The 23565-nt window shown below is 38.4% G+C and overlaps 1 protein-coding gene across 6 annotated transcripts in view; it reads right to left on the reverse strand.

Moving 5' to 3' along the window:
• MYO6 (myosin VI) overlaps positions 1–23565 on the reverse strand; it is a 97912-nt gene that overhangs the window by 59432 nt on the left and 14915 nt on the right. For all 6 annotated transcript variants that reach the window (XM_085217772.1, XM_085217771.1, XM_085217773.1 and 3 more), the window contains 3 exons: positions 12175–12313; positions 6021–6090; positions 1306–1379 (listed from right to left, as the gene is read on the reverse strand). In XM_085217772.1, the coding sequence (XP_085073898.1) occupies positions 1306–1379; positions 6021–6090; positions 12175–12291 (261 nt within the window). In that variant the 5' untranslated portion in view covers positions 12292–12313. Of the gene's footprint in view, positions 1–1305; positions 1380–6020; positions 6091–12174; positions 12314–23565 lie in introns of those variants that run through there.

Raw genomic sequence — 23565 nt, forward strand, 5'->3', positions numbered from 1 at the left:
TAAAGAATATCAGATAAACCCTCAGACTGAATAACTTATTTGGTTTATTGTTAGTGAGCATATCCCAGGACTAAAAATCTCCAGACTGAATTTTAGACACTATCATGAAATGCTGATAGAAGGCTGGATCACACACAACACACCATTTTTTTCAGATGCTTCTATTTTCATCATTATTTCAATGATGTAAGATACAAGCACAGAGCTCTTCAAGAGCTGCAAGTACTAAAATTAGTTTTCTTTTCAGTAACAAGGCAAATACTATCAATCAGAACTAAACAAAAAGAAAATACAATACATTCCAACTGTATCAAAAAGTTACAATGAAATGGTAATTAAGATAATTTGATATTTTTCCAGAAAATATATGTACACGGGGCAACACATTAGTAGCACTTGTTTAAAGGGAAGAAAAATTTTATGAACCTAAATACTATCCTCCCTCATGATAAGGTCAGTTTTAGAGTTTATTTCATTGTTTTTTTGTGTGTTTGTTTCATTATTATTTTTCCAGTACAGCATTCAAATCATCATTTTAATTCATTTATCTTAAAGCTGGTGCTTTATCTTGAACCTCTAAAAAATTTATAGCTCTGTAAAGTTAACTGCAACAAAGGAAAACAACTATACTTTATGCATATATAAGAGGGTATCACTCTTAATTCATTTTAGAGCAGCAGACTAACAAAAAGGTTGATTTTTCTTTCTGAAACACTGACACTTAGAAATTGCATAGACATTCTGCATTATCAGAAGCCAGCTTTCTATTAGAAAAAAATAAGAAATAAAATTCTTATCTTTCTTCTGTTTCACAGCTGTCAGTGTCAGGGCAGATGGCAAGGACAAAATGTAATTCAGTCAGAATTCATTAAGTACAATTAGGCAATCTGATAGCAATATAAAAGATTAAGATGGACATCTGAGCTAGGAGGTGTTAGAGACAGCACCTGCTTGCTTCGTTCAAAAATAATGAAGAAAGAACCATCTTTGTTAATAGCTACTGCAATGGTGAAGTAAGTTCCCTACAGGAATTGACATCTGTGATACTGTGCTACAGTTACAACTGAGCTGTCAGATCGAGAAAAATCTATTGCTCTGCCTGGTAAATTTAGCTAGCATCTAATACCTGCCTGATACAGGTCTTAAGCAAGGTAGCAAAAAATGCCTGAAACCTCTAAATTTACAATGTTCTGTGATTGGAGTTTTTTTTGTTTTTGTTTTTTTTGGTTTTTTTTTGGTGGATTCAGTGTTTTTTTTTGAAAGGATACTTTCATTATACTGGTTGACATGACAGGTAATACTTACGTAAATTCTGTCCTTACTGTACCGAACTTTGATATTGTGAAGGAGAGTGGCTTCATTTAAATACATAAGGGAACCTAAAAGTAAAAGAGACATACAGCATTAAGAGAACACGACCACTTTTGTGTACAGCCAAGCAACAAATCTTAGGATTAAGGAACATTTTACTTCTTTCTTTGACTACAGTTTAATCCTATCATTCCTATCTCTATACTTTGTTGAGGCAGAACCTCTGACTCAATCAGTATACACTTTAAAAATTGTAGACCTACTCTTTATTGTACAACCTAAGTTAAAGAAAGTTGCTGAACCAAGAATTAAACTACAGGAACCTCAACAGAGATCCTGCAAGTGTAAATTGTCAGCTCCAAGGTCTCTTATAACATCCTCACACACAAACACAGTGCTTTCCCCTCCATGCTGTTCTACAAGCATGGAAATCAGTGGCTATCAAAATCCATCGCACCAACTCTTATTCCTTCCACCTCCTCTCTGATCTCTGCACAACATCCGAAGGGCAACACCATGATGCTTTGAGTAAATGCTGGCCTCCTGGAGATTTTCAGCTCTTTAATTTTTCCAGTGTATTTTCTAGAGACAGCAGGGCAAATGTCATTGCAACATCAAGCACCAGTGCAACCTTTCACATCTGTAGGCCTACTCACAGAAACTGCTGGAGGAGGACAATATTACCACAACAAAACCTACCTATTTTTTTCTTTATATGTTAATACAGAATAGCTGCAATTTCCACTAGCCCATGACAAAAAGGCAATGCAAGGCAGAGAGCAGGCACATGCACAGTTTTAACACACTGGCAAAGCTAGGCCTTGTTTTCAGCTATAAAACTCTGGAATGTGTTTGGCAGTCCAAAATTACAGAAAGCACTACTTATAACACAGCCTCAGTTTTCAAATATGTCTGGTCATCTTCTTCTATTTGCCTAAAATTCAACTGCAGAACACCATTTTGTCTTGTTACAATTGATTAGCTACCATACTTAGTATACCTTAAAATGTTAGTGGCAAGTGAAAAGTTGTATACATTTGACTACTGTTTATAGAATAAGCAATGAGCGATAACTGCAACCCCCTACTTCACGAGGCCCATACGTGCATTATCACTAGACAGTGACCAATAAAGTGTAGAGAGAGAGTGTCATTTCTGAACTTGAGCCAAGTGGAACCGATGCCCCTAGGGCCTGAAGGCCCTGGCAGAGAAAAACAAATCACAGAACCATAGAATTGCGCAGGTTGGAAAAGATCTTAAATTCTAGCTTATTTCTGTGGATATTAAAGACAGACTGCAAATTCGCATTGCCTGTAGTCCATCTGCTCAGACACTGCACCCAGAAAGGAAGCATGAAGCTCAGCAAGCAGCTCCTAACTTCTCCCTCAGCGTTCCTTCTACTGACTCAAAAGATACTGGCAGTAGAATAGGATATTATGTATACCAAAACCAGTTTGAAGCAAAGGTCACTTCAGCAGTGGTTTGCAGCCTCTCTCTGGCGTATGTAGCTCCACTGAATAACAGTGCTTCCTTCCCTAACTAAAATATAGCTTTAGTTCAGATGACTGGAGGCATTCACATTTCTGAAAGGACCTTGCAGCTTCTGAGTTGTTTAGAAGAAACCATCTTCCTCTGAAAGATCTCTTGTACATACAAACCTACTACGTCAGAGGCTCCTAGACCACAAATTGCATGGCTGCCTTAGCAGACCTATTTATGCAGTTACCTCTTTGAATGAGGTTGTCCTAGGTGAAAGACACATTATAGAAGGAAATGAACCAGAAATTTTTGCTCGCTCCAATGAAAGTGAAATCTCCTTCTCCCTGTGGGTGTTGGTGAGGAGGGGGTTGTAAATTTTGAACGTTGTTGCTTATGTTTAATCATTTTAATTCTCAATACTGAGTTGAGAAAATACTGTATAGTAATCGTCTTTGTACACTTAAAATTCAAAAGAAACAACCTTCTCCCTTGAATGCATCCTCAGATGAACCTCATGTGGCTTGCATTATGTTTTAAAGGAGATAGTTAGGCATCCCCCAGAAATTTGGTAATTATCCAAATAACACAGAACCCAAGTTTTCAACATTCTCTTAGTCCCCACTATTCTCTTAGCAAAAGGATCCCAGTCCTCATTAAAGGCACTGTCCCTGCAGATTCACCATGTAATGGGAGCTTGTCTCCAAGAGAAACAGTCACCTCATTGCAAGATGTGCAAAATAAAGCTTGTGTCAGCAATTTCAAAAATGCACATTCTTTAGAATAACCTCCATAAGAGCAGCAGCCACACCCAGAAGCAAAGACAGTAACCAGAGAGAGAATTACTGTTACTCATATTGCTCGTTCCTAAATATAAGCAGCATATGTGCACAGTCATGTATTTATTTACATATACAAAGTTCACAGAAGTGAAGTCAGGCACTTAATGTCAGGAAATGCCAATGTCAAATCCATACATGCTGGCTCTCCTGTGCACGCAATAAAGCAGGGTTTATATGGAAGATTATGTTTTATCCTGTAATTACAAGGCTCTATGTCTGCTGGATGCTTTTTAAAAATATTCTTATCTTACATCCTGCCCTCCCCATTCCTTCCTTTTATGGCTTTTTTTTTTGTCATAAAAAAATAGATGTTCCACACGTGGTGATAGCCCCCTAAAATTGAGTAAGTTTAAGGTTGTTGGAAAGTGGAAGAGGGATGTTAATCACAAGAAAATGTGAATTACTTTAATCTGTACCATTTGCAATATTAACATTTGAGAAATGGCTAGGTTTACAAAAAGGTTCTCTCTTGCAGCCAGCCTATTAGAGATATGGAAGACTAAGGGTGGAGGAAAAAAATAAAAATACTTCAGCAGATTACTCCCTGGAAGGGAGTTAATCACTAAGGATAGGTTTGAATGGTAAGTGTATTATTAACTAGTTCTTCAGGATTTTTCAAAACTATTATAAGGAGAGACAGAAAGCACGCAGTAGTTTGTCAGGCTTCCCATGATTTATATTTAACATGCTCTTCTTAAAGATCAACGACACTCAGCACAAATTGCAGAATGGCTTCGGTTAGAAAGACCTTAAAGATCATCCAATTCCAAGCCCCCTACTGCAGGCAAGGTTGCCAACCATTAGATCAGTTTGCCCAGAGCCACATCCAACCTGGTCTTGAATGCCTCCAGAGATGGAATATCCACAACTTATCCACAATGTTCTCTGAGAGAGAAAAAGGCTAAACTTGGGATTCATATATGCTGGAGGTAAACCTCAACTGCTGAGCAAAAGGTAGAAATACGTTGGAAGTCTGAAAACAATATCTGATACAGAAAGGATTGCTGAGCAAAATATTTTTAAGTTTTATATTTTACTTAGTAAACCACAGAAGACATTTTCTTCAGTAGGAGGACTGTTTTAACTTAATTGAATAGTACTTCATTAAAATCTCAGATTATATCTTTTATCTCATTCCAATTTTCAGTTCCCTGACTAGAACACTCAGATGCCAGGACATCTCAGTAGCATCACTGTGACAGAGAAACACATTAAATGCATTTCCCTAACAATCATCATGGGCACAGAAGACAGATACCAACTTTGAAAAATTCCTATCCACTTTAAATTCACAAAAAATACCAACAAATGGAAGCAAAGCTGTCAGTTTGGTTCCACCTGTAAAAACACTGCATCATCTCAGTCCAGTCAGAAGCCTCAAATCTCCTTTTCTTGTTATTACAGAGCAGTTGCAACAGTTGTACTTCCTGCCATGGGATATAAATACTATTTCACAACAGAAACTGTGGATCTTAAATCATCAAAACAAATTTGAAACTCCTACTTTTTATTTATTTTAAATGAACAACAGAAGTTACTTTTCCCCACCATTTATGAAGTTACAAGTTCTTTGGTCAACCAATAATCCTCATCAGAAATACTCAAAAGAATTCCATTCATCAGAACTTCAAGACAGGATAGTTTCCATGAATGGATTTGTTCACAAAAAGCAACAGTTCTGTAAAAGCTGATGTTTTCTCACTCATCTTTCTTGGCACTCTCTCTTTTCACTCTAGATTTGGGTACTCAATTTATTTCTACCCAACAAACCACAAAATATTTAACAAAATAAAAGGCCTGCATATCAATACAATTTCTATTGTGCAAGTTCACTTCAAAAGTCCTTCTCCAACATCACTCCTTGACCTGATTCAGTATAGCCCATTTACATTTCCAGTAACCCCAAAGGGCCTGGATTCCTATCTCCAAATTCTGAAAACTTATCTTGACATTTTCAGCTACTCGTGCTTCCTCAGGAATGCTACCTGAGGAATGAATGGGCTACATGCAGGAAAATGCAGTAAAATACAGAGGCTGATAAAGTAATTAATTCTTAGGCTTTGCTGTAAAAGATATAGTTAATCATAAAATACTCATTGCAGTTGATCAAGATGCTGCATATATCCAAAGTCAGTCAAGTAATAATTGCACCTGAGAATAACGCATGTAACTATGGGTTTCCTCTAAAGTGCATGGATGAAAATTTTAGAAAAAAAAAATGCAATAGATTATATTTTATATGGGCCTACTTTCAATTTAAGGGGTTAGTAAAGTTCGTACACAATTTCAAGCAAAGAAACAACACAAAAAGGAAATATTACAAGCAAACAACTTTCTCACACTTTTTTTTTTTTTTCAAATGCATAATTTATTTTTAAATTTGTAACTTACAATTATCTTCCACATCTTTTTTACTGTCCTCTTCAGCAGGAAACACTTGATTGATAGCAGCCTGGAAAGTCTGTTAGATGAAAAATATTAACATTGTCAAAATTCCTTCAAAATAAGGACTGTCTTGTATCATGTTGCAAGTAAACATACCACAACTGAAGTTTCTAGCTTTATAACAGCTTTGGAAATCATACTCACCTACTAGGTGTAGACAACAACTGCATCATTTGCGTTACTGAACTACACCACAAAAATTGCTGTAATATAAATTCTTACTGCAAAAATATTTGATCCTTTTTGAAAATTGCACATAGTCGTTGGCAAACAAGAGACAATGCCAAAAATAAGGATGAGAAAACTAACAATACTGCAAAGGGAAGAGAATTCTAAAGAATGAACAACTCCCTTAGCTTTGCGATGAAGGAAAAAGAAGAAAAATGAAATTATTAGTTCAGTGGAAGTAGTGTTGTCATATTCACATTTTGTTATAAAACATTCTCACTTAAAACATAAATATTCAGTAAACAATATTCTCTATATCCCCAATTCCCATAATTCAGGATTGTGATCATTTTCTTCAGCAAATCGGTATTCAAATTAAACGAGACTTTTCTTCAGCCCCTATACTTCAAAGGTATAAAACCAGGCAGTTATCAAATGTTCATGTCAAAGTGGAAATATTCATATTAAAAACAACTTTGTTTCTCCTTTATTCTCCAGAAATCACAATTCACATTGCTGTAAAAATGAAGGAAAAAACATCCCAGAATGCATGTATTACAGCATATGCAGGATAGTGTAAGAGGTAAGATTTCAATTATACTTCTTGTTTACAGTATTAATAGCTTGCTTGAGCCACCTAGGAATGAAGAAAAACCCTGTTGTACCAATTAAACATGACAGCCCCCATGCTGTTACAGGCCTCTTCCCTGTGGAAATGCAGATAAGAGGTCTAGTTTACTCTCTCTACTACTTTAAAAGACAACCAACCAGATCAAAATGAGTGATCCTAATAAATGAGAAATTTGCTTGTTTAACTTTGTATCCAGCAAGACAGTATCATGAGAAGCATCCCACATGGAAATTTAGGAAAAAATACAGCAATTAGCTCATCTTCGCTTCACTACAAAAGATACAGTAACTGTGATCTTGTAACTTAGACCATCACAAACATCTGCACATTCCAGCTCTCTCTGAAGAGGCACAAATTAATAACATCACTGAGCAAAAGTAATTTCTGCCAGTTGAAAAACATTCTCTCTGCAATATTCCTTCCCTACAGAGTTATCACGCTGTATGCAGATTACAGTCATAACAATTTATATTTTGCCATTTCCTTATTTGGATTGAAAAAAAAAAAAGCATAAAATGCTTCTGTAAGGGAAAGGAAGCTGCATGGTGACTTCGGAACACTTGGATGCTTATCAGAACACCTTCCTTCAGAGTCCGGCGAAGCTGTGGCGGACCCGAATGTCACCCATCTCAGCAGTTCGGTTCTAGCAGAGCAGAGAGCCCTTCCCTCCCTCTCAAAGCACTGCAGTTGGAATATATTACCATCATTTTTTCTGCAAGTTTGTTGACAATAAAGGTGTACCTTATTGGGTACACAACAATTTCTCACATACTCAGTTCACAGAATCACAGAATTGTAGGCGCTTGAAGGGACCTCTAGAGATCATCCAGTCCAACTCCCCTGCCAAAGCAGGCTCCCTTGACCAGGTTGCACAGGTAGGAGTCCAGGTTAGTCTTGAACATCTCCAGAGAAGGAGACTCCACAATCTCTCATTCTTTTCATCCATTTTGAATGAAACAGCAGAAAAGATTAAGAAAGCTTGACTGGCTTCACAAAAATCTAACTTCACTTGTTCTTGTCTGCTGATGTTTAACCAGTACTAAGGACAGATTTTTTTTTAAAAGGAGAAAACATGATATGCAGCTACTCTGTAACACTTCACAAATCTTTGATGCTCCAACATTTGACAGATCTCAATCCAGTTACACCACATCTATCTCAGAAGAGGAAGGAAGAGCTTTTTCAATCTCAGCTTTCTGATCAAAGATAAATCTCAATGAAAATTAATGAGAATTTATACTGACTGTCCTCCTTCATTGTCTCACACAATGGAAATTTTGAAATAATTGCTAGAAATTGCATATTAGGTTTGCTGCAGAGACAGCTTGTGACAAACCAGATGCCCTTCCCCAAGCCTTTCGTGTCTTATCTAATTTAGTATAGTATCATATCTAAATAATTAATGAATGTCAAAACTAATAAGTAATATAAAGACAATTGTTCTCCTGATGGATTTTTTTTTTAGATCAGAATAGTTTAAACTATGTGAACCAAGAATTTTACTCCTGTCATGGTTGCTCCAATGCTTTATGTTTAAGGTGATTACTTCTTGTGTAGGCAAGTACATTATTTAGAAGATGTAAAGCTCTAAATATTGCTAAATGCCATTAAAATCTAACCTAAGAAAAATAGGTAAGCTATCATATAACTATCATTTTAAAAATATATATATTCATTGTTGTCCTGTAAAGTAAATTGACTTTAAGAGGAAAACGTTTCAGGTCAAAAACAATTTAAAACACAGTTTAGGACAAACTTTCTAAAACTTGAGAGGATATTATTCTTATGAAGTGGTCTCAGAAGGCAAAGCAGATGATTTGTGGGTTTTTGTGTAGACTTTTTTTTTCCTTTTTGTAATGAGGCAGCCTTGAAATCCAATGGCAATCTTAACAATTTTTCCAGAAACTAGATGAGTGAAAAAAGATATCTTTCCGTTCAAGCAGGATCTTCTTTCTGCCATGTAATCCAATATGTGTAACCATGCCTTTCTTTATACCTTCCAGATACAGACAGGGAGACATCCCTGCTCTCAGCTGCGTTTCACAGAACAACTTAAAGCAACACCATTCATTTGGTGGATAAGAGCCTGCTTTATTTGCTCACGCAAGCTGAACTCACTGCTAAAATAATGCCTTTGCTTGAAAACACTGAACTTTGGACATTCTGATCCTTACTTTCAGAGCACATTTATTCATTTATACTTAACTTGGTAAAATGCCTTTCTGGTTATTCAGAGCATACTAGGATAAGGGCCCCACAGAGCCTTCCAGAACCCTTCAGAGACTTTCTCAAGAGACATCAGGTGGCTCTCAGGTGAACACAACAGGGGTGTAAGCTGGGGTCTGCAGCAATAGGTGCTTCCCCAGCAATGCCAGAAACTCATTACTACAGTACCATGTGGGTCCTAGAAAGGCCTCTGAAGATGCAAGCCCCTCTGAGGCATCTCCCTAATCACTTAATTCAGATTTGCCACCTCTAGGAAAGTATTAAATTCCCTGTTTGGATATTACACTCAGATTTGTCTTTGCCCTGTTATAGCATCAAACAATACAACAGCAGCTATTTTCAACAGTTCCTAAGGTCAGGATTTCTGATAAGTTTGAAAATACATTCTGAATACAAAATGTGTAAATGCAGCATCAGCCAAGTATAACAACAGGCTGTCTTTCCACTGCCTCCCTCCTGGCACCCCAACATGGGACAGGAGGCAGGACGCAGGCTCCCATCCTGATGGGACCTCACTCATTCACAAACCACTCTCTAGATTCCCTCTTTTCTTTCCTGTTTTTCCACCCCTGGAAGCCCACAGTCTAGATTTGGGGAGCAACTCCCATCACATAGCTCGTGCACCCTCTCTTCGGATAACAAGCTCTCAACCACGTGCATTACTCTTACACAACACAGCCTTGGTTATTCAGATCCCCATCTCTCTTTAGACGCCTTGGCAGGGATAAGTAAATACTGTAGCTAGCTCTACATGAGCTGTGGTATCTAGAAATGCTATTGCTGGTTCGTAAGTAAATCAGCATGTTTGCCAGCTACCTCCACCAGTCCAGGCTGGGCTTCACAACACAAAGCAGTCTGTGGCCACACATGCCCTAGGTCCTCCTTCCTGCTGCTGCTTGCTGCCATCCTGGAAATTTTCCACTTCTCGGCTGCTCAGGCGGATCCCCTGTCTGACCTAGTTTGCTGCATTACACAGCTCCATTGACATGGCTGAGGGTGCGTGCCACTGCAAAGCCATGGCTTGATGTGGGCAGGGGAAGAAGAGAAGGCTTTAGGACAGCAGGAAAATGCTGCCTCACAGCATTTATTGCAGTTATTAACAACGCATTTTAATTAACTATTAATGGTATAAAAGGCAACAATCAAGAGAAGCATACATGCACATTTCCTTTTCAGTTAGTTATCTTGAGTAAGGTACCAGCTTCTCCAGAGAATACGTATGACATGTTAATGACCCAGATTAAAAAATAATAATAAGTTACACTGCCCGGGTATGTTTACATGATCGGGTTACTCATCTCCTCCCTGTAATTATCACAGGCAGTTCTGGAGCTGCTGGATCACTCCTTACTGAAGAGCACTTTTCAGCTGTCATTTTGAGTAAACAAAGTTGATAAGCGTGGGTTCAAATGCTGACTTCTTCAAACCAGTGGCCCCAGTGCACAAAAAGCAGTGTCTTGTTCAAAAGACAAAAGCAGTCAAAAACATTTCACTATAAAAGGAAATTGATGTCACTTTGGAAAGACTGAGAAGGTAATGAAGATAATGCTTTGCTCCACCGCTGTGAATATAAGTGTGGTACTCAGAAGTATAGGACCATAATCTCCACTGAATTTAAATGCCTAACTGTGAAATGTTTGGTCCCTTACATGAATGAAGGCACATTGTTCACTGTGAACCATGAAGGTAAAATATCTGTATTTTAGAATCCATTTTAAGAAAATAAGAAGAAGAAGAAAGAAGGAAAAAAAGGAAGGAAGCAAAAGAGGGCTCCCAAGACAGCACACATATTAGAAATAAACAGAGATTCAAGACTCTCTTTATCAACTATTTTTGTTTTCAATATGTGAACTTTTGCTCACATCAGAACCTTTTGGGGGTATAAACAGAAACAGGGCTAGGGGTCAACATCATTTAAATCAGTAAAAGCCTACTTAATCACAACTTTGGAATACTTAATATACTCTTATCTGAATAATTTTGCTTTTTCCCAGACCGAAGAATGCACCAAACGTACAGATCTTATCTCACACACAGACATCAGATGTTACACTTTTTACTTCTAAGGAAAGAAAAACCTACTTCCTGTAAAAAATATATATATTTTTTTTAAGAAAATCCAAAAACATTCCTCCCAAAGGAAGAACTGCTGCATAACCTTTTGATCTATGACAAAGCACTCTCTATTACTGTAGACGTGGGAAAAAAAAGTTATCAAAAAAATTGCCTTTCCATATCTGCAGTTACAAAACAGACCAAATTGTCAGAAACAGCATACATCAGATACCGAAAGACCAATTTACAACTTCTAAAACAACGTACAACCTTTTTTCAGCTAGTAAAAACAGGGATGCTGGCCATCTGAATTAGGATAATTAATAGTAACAAGGCACTTTCTGTAAAAACTGACATTTAATTATGATGTACTGAATTTGAAAGATGTCATGATAAATGATGCAGCTTGAACACATTAATTAGGACTTCATTTTAGAAATTATATTTCTTTTACCTTTAATTTAGTGTAGCAATTCCATAAGACCTTTGATTGACATTATGCTACACTTCATAGCACTCAAGGTAAGAGGATTCATCACTCAATCTTTAGCAATGTAACAGAAAATTGCCTAGTCTAAGACAGAGCTTAGCACACTCCTGCAGGACTCTCTCAATATGTATCTACCAGAAAAGTGAGAAGTTAATCTCAACAACAGATTCCGAACCAGTCTCAAATTTAGAAACATCAAGTACACAATACTGAATCAAAATAACCATGGAGATTCAGTCTCCCCATCCTTCTTAAGCACATACACATTCAGATAATTGACAGAAAGCATGCACTTGTTATCAGTGGGATATTTCACTTGCCCTGCAATCTAAAGCAGAATGAAGTTCCTTAGCCAAGCACAGCAGAACAGAAAACCTTTTCCCCACTCATTCAGGCTGCATGTAATGGTGGATGTTGGAAAACATTTGGCCCACAGGTTAAAATATTTATTTATTTATTTATATATATACACACACACACCCACACACATTTAAGGTTTTTCTCTGTTCCTTCACTTATCAGACACTTACCTTGCCTTTTTGATTCAAAGGTTCAATAGTTAAGTAGTCAGTACCAATGTCCACAATCATGCCCATCTGAAACCCATCAGTTGGGTGTGGAGCCCAAACGGGCTTCCCATCCTCCATTGTGGGAACTATCCAGTATTTCCTGTAACAAAAGAAGAAAAGTTGTATACAAATCTAGTTAGATGTCAGGATTTAGTACACAGACATTAGTTTACTATACTTATTCCTGTTACCCAGCATGGAAGCAGCCAGACAACAGAATGAAGCAAGCCTGTCAAGACACATTCTTCCAGGCCTTTTCCATCCTGTGATACTTTCCTTTACTCATAGAGGACTCACTTAAGCTTGTGTAAGAAGATGATTCAAAGACTGAACAATTTTCTGGGTGGTCCACAGACTACTACTAACTGCAGTTACTACTAACAAGCTATGAACAAAAAAGGGAGCGTAGCTCAGTGAAGTATGAAGTACAGGACAGATTCAAAGCTAAGTCTATACTATAAGTGTGTAACTTTATAGATATGTATACACACACACACACGCATGCATGAATCATACAACTAAGAGAGGCTTGTCTTTGCCTGACCTGGGGTGCAAATACCTTAATTTCTGTCAAGGGTACATGTCCAGGTTGGAGCTGAGCAGCAATGCAGTCCTTTCTCATTTGAGACAAATGAATGTACACACTTCTAACACAGCTAGGCATATGGCTCTTAAATAACCCTTTTATGTATTTCTTACAAATATATTAATTTTTCATACTATTCATTTGAGATACTAACATTCAACACAGCAACGCCAAAACTCTCTCTGTTAAGGAACTTTGACCTTATTTTCTAAAAAATATAGTGTGAAAATAGTTTTAGATTATATGGAATCAACAGTACACAAGCGAAATAGATACTGAGGCCAAGACTGTCAAACCTCGGGCTCCTCAAGTTATGCAGCTAAATAAGTTCCCAGTTAAAAGAAGTATTTGATTGCATGCAAATCTCATTGAACTAACCAGGAAAGCTGCCAGCATTGGCACAATCTGAATGGCTAATGGTGCCATTTTAAATATGCTGAATGAGTTCTTTTTTTTTGAAACCTACTTTAGAGTCCTTACCCTAATGAGAATAGGGATTCCTCACAGCTTGAAAGGCTCACTCCTCCTGGCTTTCTCTAATTTCTCCTCAAAACTGATTCACTTACCAAAGTGACATGTTTTAGGAATCCCAAAACTTGTAAAAACATTTGCCACATCGCTAAGGTGGAACTTGCCCCTCCCAGCAAGAATCAAATGAGCCCGCAAGCCAGAAAGAAAACACCGGCAGCAAAGTCATATGCTAGGAAACAAGTCCCACGTTTGTCTTTTCCTCACATCTGAACGAAAAAGGAGCTTCAAAATTTCTCACAGTGGGTGCAGATCCCCTGATCACAAGCAGAGGCAAGGACAAAGGTCATTGCACCCCCAAGGAAGTTGTAGAACCACAAGCCAGAAAGGACATTCTCATCCCACTGAGAATGCGTCAGGACATGCTTCACATGACCTGCTTTTTGCTGCCTCCAAAGAATTTAAAAAGATCTGAAGAGACAGCAAAGCCTTGCTGAGATTGCTTTGGGAATGCTGCTGGTCTTAACGTCTTCGTTGTCAATGCATAAGGCAACCTGTCATTACCCTCAAGGTTAAATGACAGAAGATTTAAAGTAAATTCTAAAGCAAAGACCTTGGAATGCAAAGTCAAATATTTTTCTTAAATCAAGTAACGTTCGTAAGAGACTTTGAAAAAAATGATTGTAGCATACTTCATTTAGAGTAAATCTCTTTTTACGTTTAAATATACTCAACTAATCAGTTAATTTTCCCCCTAGCATGCAATTCGAGATGTGTAAAGATAATGAGGATTTTAACACGTGAAAGTTTATAGCATATTTCAATCGCACAACTCATGCTATTTAAAAGAATTTATGTAACACAGGAAGCCTTATAGTTTATTTTCCCCTGTGGTTGGAGTACTTTAACTTCTCTTAGCTGCTCACAAAGTTTATGTGCTAAAACACTGAGCATCGCATTCGCTTCTATTACTTCCAGCCTCTTGCCATATGCCATGAACTCTGCATACCAGGACCATCGTTAGCATGTTGCCAGCAACATGGGATACATCCTGTAAAACAACATCTGCAAACACTCAACAGTTGGCTCCTGGCCATATTCTCTTTACTGTAGGATATTGTAAATCAGACCCAAGCTACATCACTGCTCTGTGGCTTATTTCTTCCAGCCAGACCTGACCTCTGAGTATCACTGCCACAGTGGGTGCAGCTGCTAAACATCTGAGTTTATTTCTGGATATAACCAGGCCTTCATTTCTTCACAAACCTATCATCTTCTTTTAAAATCCTACTTCAAACAGGCACTTCAGCCATACGCCGCACACCGCTAAAAACAAGGCTATCCTCTGCATTCAGTGTATGGCCAACTGTCCAGGCATGACAACCTTGCAAAAGGAAAAAAACTCAACAGTACTGCCAAAATTTCTGCTTCAGCATGAATCTAGTCCTTCCAGTTGGCATCTGGAGGCTTCTGCTTTGTTCACCTACAGAGACTTCTGCATTCTTCCACAGTCTGAAGCCTATTTTGTGCTTTAATAACAAATGATCACAGGGTAATGTCGTGAGCTAAAAAAACCTCTTGAATGACAGAGCAGTGAGTGAATTCAGCCACCAGAATGCAAAATGCACATTTGAGAAAAACTAATTGAGGTTTTGCAAGCATGTAAGAATCCACTGATTGCATCAAAATTAAATGTAGTAGTTATTCATGAGATAGCTGATGACTTTTAAGAAATACAGTCTTCAGCCTGAGAAGCATCACAAAACCAGTGACTGTAACGTTTTGGACTCAGCACTGCTTAGCATCTCTATTAGCTGGGACTCTGACAGACTTCTGGAGCACAAGATCAGCCACTGAAACCTATCAGGCTGTACCTGCTCTACTATCTACCTTCCCATCTGATGCAGATGCCCCTGCCCTTGAGACTGATGCATGAAGTCTGTTCTGGAACCAGCTCTTGCACAGCCAGTTTCCAGCTCAGCATTCTGAGATAAGCAGAAACACAGAAGTACAAGTTCAACTACCTGAGACAAGTCTTTTAGGAAAACGCAACAGCATTTTATTGAATGAAAAATGAAAATGAAAGAAAATGCTTTATTGATTAAAAAACACACAGATCAGAAAATGCAAACTAGTAGCAGCATTTCTGCTAATCACAGCAGGTTGAACACCTTAGAAATGCAGAACCAGTTATTTCATTTCACTGCCTAGTGCTTGCAGTTTCTCACAAGCAAGTGCCTTCACTTAATTTTCTCTGACACACTTTTGTAGTTGTACTTGCGCTGTATTTACCATTCACGTAAGAAATACCTACTGTGCTGTTGTCTTTATTACTCAAAACATTTTGGAAAAGAAAGCCAATACCTTAAAGCAGAATAGAAATATAGTTTTATTTTCTCTGCAGTAAATGTGACAATTCACAGAAAAATTCTGGATCTCAGTAAAGAAAGCACGCAATTCTCTGCATCACTTGAGCATTCACAGATCTCTTCCCACTGTCTTATGAGAAATATTTATAAAGTAGTTCTGAAATCAGAAGGTGAAATAGCAAGTGAACCCAAAATATATCCTGGAAGAACAAATGCTATGGAGTAGGAGAGGTGGTGTGGTACAGTCTACAGACCTGTACAGTCTGTCCTACGCCATCTCACTCTCCTGTTTCCGAATTTCTGCTCTAGTCAGGTCAGCACAGCTGCATGCTTTGCTTTGCTTCCTTCCTGTCCACCTTGAGAAATACCAGTCTTTGTTACAACAGGGTCCTGAGTAAGAACCAGAGCTTTGCAAAAACAGACATCCACTTCATCTCCAAATATTTAAATGGCTGATGCATAAAGAAAAGTTCTTAAGAGCAGCCAGATTTAGAAACTAATAGGAAATTTCCTTCACAAGAATGCAACATTTTTCATATTTACCACTATTCAGAAAATACAGTATTACTTGCACACAAGAAACTCTTCACATTTTCAAAAAAATGTATTTGTACAATGTTTTTTCAAATTTGCCACATCTAATCCATTTCCATTTTTGTATATACATGCAACTTTCACAGAGCTAAAATGTATGCCATTCAATCAAGATGAGATAATTAAGAAAGCCCCTATCATAGAAAGCATATTTGTATATAGTATATGCTTTAACTGAACTGATTTCAAAGGTCTGAATGTTGTTCAGCCATTATTTACTAAGTGACAAGAACCACTGCACAGTGTAAGGGAAAAAAAAAAAAAGAATAAAGACCTATACAGCACAAGAAAATCAACCAAATAACATCTCAATTTTACAAAGCCTATCCAAAGGTGCTGGGGATGAGAAGTCCAGTGGAAAACCTCCTCTTCTGAAGAAAGAATTGGCTTACTGGAGAAAGTTTCATTGCAGACTCTGCCAACTGAGTTTGCTGGCTTTTTTGGAAATGCACTCCTCATCAGACAACGTCAGCACCAAAGATCTTTGTGGCAATCAATATAAAAAAAGAAGAATGAATTCTGTGCAACGCTAAGCTTATAAAACTCCAAGCTTGTGGTTTTTTGACATGATCTTGAGAAACGAAGATTGATTCACATGAGGATAAACATTTGCTGATTTCCTCTGTGATTCTTGTATTTCTGGCAGCTTTTCAAGCTACCCATCTGTTAAGAATACTGCTCCTACTTCAGTTTTTACTAACAGCATACGTTGGCTTCTATCCCAAATCTCATTAATTAAAATAAACCAAAGTGGAACTGCCTGATAGATCAAAAAAAGAAGTACATAGAATCTACAGGAGTATTTTCAACTCACAGCAAGTACTAGCAACAAATAGAAGTAGCAAAACCCAAAACACAACGTCCAATCTCAGTAACACTAAAAATGCAGTCAAAAATAAAGCCAAAGTCAAAATTAAAGGAAGAACTCCTCAGTTATGTTCTGGACACCACTTCAATAGCCTTACTAAACAGTGGGGGAAAACAGTGAAACTGAACTACAAACCAAGGCAGCAAAACAAGCTGGAGATGGGTAGCTCAAACCACACTCATGAAGGCTGCGAAAATCAGCCTGGGTTAAACAAGGAGAAGGGCACAGAGCAGGCAGTGGGGAGACATTGGGAAGTTCAAGACAGGTTTCATCATTCAGGTGAAGACCTCAAAGTAAAAGGACCATGAGAGCAGAGAGGCACACACTTGCAGGTCTACCAGTAGCAGCTACTGAATCTAATTGTGAACTCAGCGGTTTGTGCTGCTGTGGCTGAGGCGCAACGCTGCCGGACCGCTAGGCCTGAACTCACCAGCATGCCCAGTCAGTAGGCAAGGGCAGGAAACATCAACCTCTCTAACCAACACTGGAACAGTTTATGCCCTCCCACGATACCTCTTTCCAAGAGTAAATACAGGAAAAAAATTATTTTTTAAAGGAGGAGATTCTCTCTTGGCTGAGGAAGTTTAGATTCCCTTCCAGTTGTGTCACTTCCCAACCTCCCGCACCCATCTTCCCACCTCCCCAGTGGTTCAGTGAGTACTGCTCTCCCTACCCATTACACTCCGATGCTAGGCTATCGCTCATTTTCAGGTGACCTAATGCAAGAACTCACTCCTTTGAGAATACATGCCCATCAGTTTTTACTTCAGCTTTTACCAAGCTGATCCAGTAAGAGGCTGAGCTAGACTGAATGCCAGTAATTCACATGAAGATAAACCCAACAAATTCATCAATTCACAAGGAAGTCATAGGCATATTTCCAGACACAGATTAAAAAAAACCAACAACAACAACTTTTGATTGCTTTTGAATTTTTGGTAATTTGCCAGTTGTTCTTATGTTTTTGGTTGTTTAGTTTGTTTGGGTTTTTTCAGAAAAATACTTGAAGTAGATACACTACAACACTATTGTATGTTTTATCCTTTTAGATGAGTCATTCTCAGACCTTGAACTTCAAGCAACTCTACAATTTCAACAAAGAAAGTCAAGGCTGAAGTGTAACCTTAGTCCATGTTGTACTAATAACAATGTTGTTCTCCTTGGCTGCACAGAAGAACAATTTAGAAACATCTCCAGGGCTAGAGGGAGTGGGTGACCTGTTACACACCAGCACACAGCTCTCACTCTTCACTGCACCCACTTCTCTTGTCAAGCTTTGAACTCCAGGTCTCCAAGCCTCTCTCTGCAGTGGAATAATGGCAAAACACAATAAATAAGTAAATTTGAAGAAAAGAAAAATGGCAACCCAAACTGTTTTATCAGTCTGATAAATGTTTATACATATGCTTATGTATGTAAATAACAACAATGTGGGTTGTGGTTGCTGTTTTTAAGTCCAGAGTAGGAGAACATTACCAAGCACTACCTTCAGGTATATACCAGAGTGAAAAATGGAAACACTTACAGAGACAGTTTTAACCTTCTTTTTCATTTCTCTATATCAGCTTATACACCCTATGAAAAGCATGAGTGTAACTTATAGGTGCTGAGCAGACAGAAAGACAATCTCAGAGATGTCACTGATAAAATATTTGGGAATATGAGACTAAAGGATCTAGAAGAGCTCACATTTTCAAAGAAGCCACAGTGCTATAAGGACTTAGGCATCTGAGCAGCAACAGATCAGACAAAATCTGTTGTTGGTACCAACAGGAATTTGGCAGCACTAAGAACTGCAGATCAGAACAATTTCCACATTCTGACCACATCCTGACCACAGCTGAACTTTGATTTTTGGCAATATATTCATTTTCTTCAAGGGCTTCCCTAAACCTTGACAGAGTGCCATGCAGATTATGGTCCCCAGACCACAGCTAATCTTGGGTCAGGTTTTGCCACAGTGCAAGACAAATGTACTGCTGCTAGACAGACTACTTTCCTTACTGTAGGCTCAGAGTCTCTGGGCCTTGCAGCAGATGGCCAATGCAGCTCCACTGCTCGCTGCTTTTATAGAGAGCAAACTCCAAGAAATCTAGCTCTTGTTCAGAAAATGGTTAGACAGGCTAATGTAGAAGTCCAAGTGTATTCTACTGATTTTAAAATCTCAAATCAGAACACTACTTCCAATCACTTAACAGCAACGCCACAAAAAAATGCCTCTCTGCTCAGACGATTCTGTTCCAGTCAACACTGACCAAAAATTACCAAGCAGCATTATCACAGAAATCAAAATCAGTTTTCTGTTTCAGTGTTACAAAATTCATAAAAGGAACCAGGTTTGGTCAAACTCATCTTTTAGAAGGAACCTGCGGTAGCAGTGAGGCTATGGCTGCAGGCACTGCAGTAAAAGCACTGCCTCTTTAGAGTCAGAAGACTCATCCCTAAGGCTGGGTATTGTACTGAAGCAACCAAAGGCACACATGATCACAGTACATCTGATGTTAAAGTAATCTGAAAATAACGCGTGCAGAATCATGACTGGCAGGATCGGCCCTTGAGCATAATTACAGATTCCCTTACAAAAGCATATGCAAAAGGCAAACCACTGTGGTCACGTGCTCTAAATGCCCTATTTGTTTTGGCAGGAAAGCCAAAAGTAAAGTCAAGGAAAGCTTTCTGTCAGGTTGTAAATGCAGCCACAAAATGTGATTCAGGTGTTTTTAAATTCAAACCTTCCCAAGCAATTACAGCAGAAAAAAAAATGTCAATAGTCACTGTAATGCCACCAATGCCACTTCCCAATCTGAATTTGTAGCTCCAACATTAGAGAGCTTTGATCTATGACACCCGTGCTCTTTGAAAAGAATTTTTTTTGTTATCTGTAATGTAGGCTAACTTTGAAAGACTGGAAACTCCTCTAAGAAATGAGACAAAGTCACCAAGTCCTGCCCCCACATAGTCTTCATTCAGACTAAGTGGAGTAGTGTCCATTCATATGCCTACAACACATCCATCCCGTGATAGCCTGATGGCTAGATACATTCAAGAAGGATAACAAATCTAAATTCTGAATGAAACTGAGCATCTGCTAAATAAACGGTGCTGTAATATTCATGACCACTTTTCCTTTTCTTCCTTCAGTTACATGAGTAGCATAGTCTTCACTTCGCTTTCCTTAAGAAATACTGATGGGCTAGCATCCATACTAGATGCATTTTGAGGTGTTTACTAACTTCACTCTGTACCAAATAGCTTTACCAGGTCCAGTCTGGTCTCCTAGAGAAAATGTGAACAAACAGGGGAATATCAGGTGACCTGCTAAGGAGCATCCTTTGCTTTATTTTCACCCCAAAGAAATCCAATTGGTGTGCCTGGAGCCAGAATGCAGTTAACACAGGCAAGCAAGAGGCTCAACCTGTGAGCAAGCTCCTGAGATAACTAGCGCACACATCTCTAATCAGCCTTCATCCAGATGCTGTACCAGTTCTTGGTACAGGAAAGGAGAGAAATTGTAGACCGTTGCTCTACAATAATCAGGGCAGGGTTAGGGCTTCTTTTTTCTTTTGCCTTTCATTTATTTGCATTTTATCTTCAACTTGATCATAATTTTAATCTAATCTCTATTTCTGAATACAGTGCATTAGTGTTCATACAACACATAGCTACCAATCACATCACATTACTTCATCAGCAAGAAAGGGAAGATAGCTTGCACTTAACAAAGGAAAAAAAATATTCAAGAAGCCAAGTCATTCTCCTTTTCCCCCTCCCTAAGGGAGCACTATTCCTTCTGCAATACATTTTGCCTTAGACTCACAAAGTTCAGGACTTCAAATGCATGTTTACGTTAAAAAATTGAGCTCAAGCATCAGCCACAGTAAGACTCTCCTACAGATCTTATACAGAGATCATGATCTTGCCCTATAAAAACAACACATGATTAAATTTACCTTCAGTTCTCTCTCAGTTGCCACAAGAGGATCCAGCTGGGCTTCAGGCCATGAGCAGCCACCAGGCAGCTCTCACAAACCCAGCCCATCAGCACTGTGCTGCCCTGATCCCGCAGCCCCAGCTGCAGGGGGAAACCACGTGCTGGGACAATGTCCTGTAGCCAAAAAGTTGTCAAAGTACTTGGATAACAGGCCTCAAGGTAAAATGGCCTACCTGCTCCTGCTCACTCCCCGCAGATGATGACATGAACTGGAAACCTGGCAGCAGCAGGATCTGAAGCGCAGGGAAGCTCTGTTCCTTCATGTCCAGACATAACACTGTTCAGTTTTTCTGAACAAAGCTGGTGCTTATTCAGCCTGCACAGAGCTTTAATCTTCATGTTTTGTCTAACACTGGGCCACAGATTCCTCTGCTTGTTGGCTGGATGAGACATAAAATGGGGCCTGACATGCCAAAGCACAGCCAGAGCTGCAGTCATGCAGTTTGATTCAAAAATTTCAAAATTTCCAATCATGTCCTTCAGCCACAGTAACTTACATAAACTTTTCTTTCAGGTATGAGCAATGCATAATGAAATGTAAATCCAAATTGTTTTTAAAACACATTGGGAGGCATGATTTTAAAAACATTACTAAAAATAACTATCCTTGAAAAACATGTATGAGGCTTACACATGGAAGCTTTTAATTTCAACATACAAGAACATGCAAGCAAAATTGTTACTCTTCTCCACAACCTATAGACACCTACACAAAAGTATATTCTAAACGCTCCCCAAAAAACACTTCTCCTCCCCTTACGAAGACTCAGCTTCCATACTCGCTACGTAATGCTTCCTTCCCATTAACAGGTAAAATCCAAAGATGTAACAATTTGTGACTTAGGAAAGAGCATCAAAGAACAGGCGAGGTAATTTGAAAGCTCATTGCCCCAGTGACAAAAGTCACTTTTCTCAATTCTCAATCCCTTTCTTCCCACCTGGCCAGCACCAACCCCAGACCTCCTGCAACTCTAACCAGTGTATCCAGTGCACCAGGGCAGCACAAAAAAAAAAATCTCCAAAGGGGATGGCTTCATCCATTTTAATAATTCCTCCCAGATCAAAATGAGGATAAATGAACTTCCATTGCCAGCACAAACAAAAGTAGCAAATATAACACCAAGAAAGGAAAAATCAGAGCAGAAACTCCTCCAGGCAACAAGTTTTTACATTAAATCTCCACAGTTTTGAAAATCCACCACACGTAAAAGGTGTGAAGGATGCAGGTGTAGAGAATGAATACAGACTAAGTATCACTTTTTCAAGACAGAAAACTAAGTCCATTCGTACTTCAAGATTCAAGCAGACTTCTTCATTTTTAACACTCAGTACTTCCTTAGTCATGATAATTTCCTTCACTAAAATCAAAATATTTAATGCAGAAACACAAAGAAAATCTGACACACATATCAAAGGGTATTTTTTTAATGATTCAAGTTTAAAGTCAAGTAAAAACTCAAACCTCCCTAAACCTAGTGGTTTTTCCACTGCTTTGAAGATTTTGTTCAACATTTCAGAAAAGGTGTTGCATTTTCTACCTCCCCCAGCTGATGATATCTGCAGCATTTTGCAAAATTCAGCAAATATGTGCAAGTGTGGCCTGAATTACCTGGGCCTCACCTTGACTTCAGATGCTCACAGCTGATCCAGAGAATTATGAATTTTAGTTTCAGAGAATAAAGGCACATTTTTAAATATTTCAAAGAGAAAAACATGCAACAATTTTTTCCTTCTTTACATGCTTTTGCAACACAAAGAAGAATATGGACAACATAATAGAAACTCCACTTGTGAAGCTTTCTCAATTCATTACTGGCATTTTTCTGAACTATCTGAGGTCAAGGATAGTTGAAACTGTATTCTTCAAATACAAAAGTATGGTACTTAATGCGGATCACAGAAAGATTTGATCAATGTGCCCTCTGGGATTTAAAGAACACACTTCTAGACCAGTTGTTTTTAACTGCTGGTTCAGAAGTCCCCAAAAGAGAGATCAAGAGAAGTAGTATTCCAAAGAACCTACGGATGCTTCTGACAGAATCCAGTCACCCAATAGAAACATCAGGGGAGTATGAAAACCAGAACGACTGAGTTGTTCTTATAAAGAGAAAAACACATGTTCAAATAATGTCCACAGATACAAAATGAAGTTGAGAAAACTGAAAGGCAATCAAATGGAACTGCCTATATTTGTGAGAAGGACCAGGTGTAGGTGGAGCACTAATGCACCAAACAGCCGTTCCCACTTAGCACTTTCATTTAATTAACATTCTTGAAGAAATTTCTAATTTTCTCATCCCGCTCCCGAAAAACAGGCACAGCTCCATTTAGTTCAACTTGCTATACATCATTAGGATTCACATAGGATTCACATAGGTGTCACAAGAGGAAAAAACAGACATAATTAGATCAATTCAGATCAGTTGCTATAAAATCCATGGGTTTTGTCATTTGGTACATTTAAACCTATTATCCA

The sequence above is a fragment of the Meleagris gallopavo genome, chromosome 2 (genome assembly GCF_905368555.1).
Source record: "Meleagris gallopavo chromosome 2, MGAL_WU_HG_1.1, whole genome shotgun sequence".
In the NCBI taxonomy this organism is placed as follows: domain Eukaryota; kingdom Metazoa; phylum Chordata; class Aves; order Galliformes; family Phasianidae; genus Meleagris; species Meleagris gallopavo.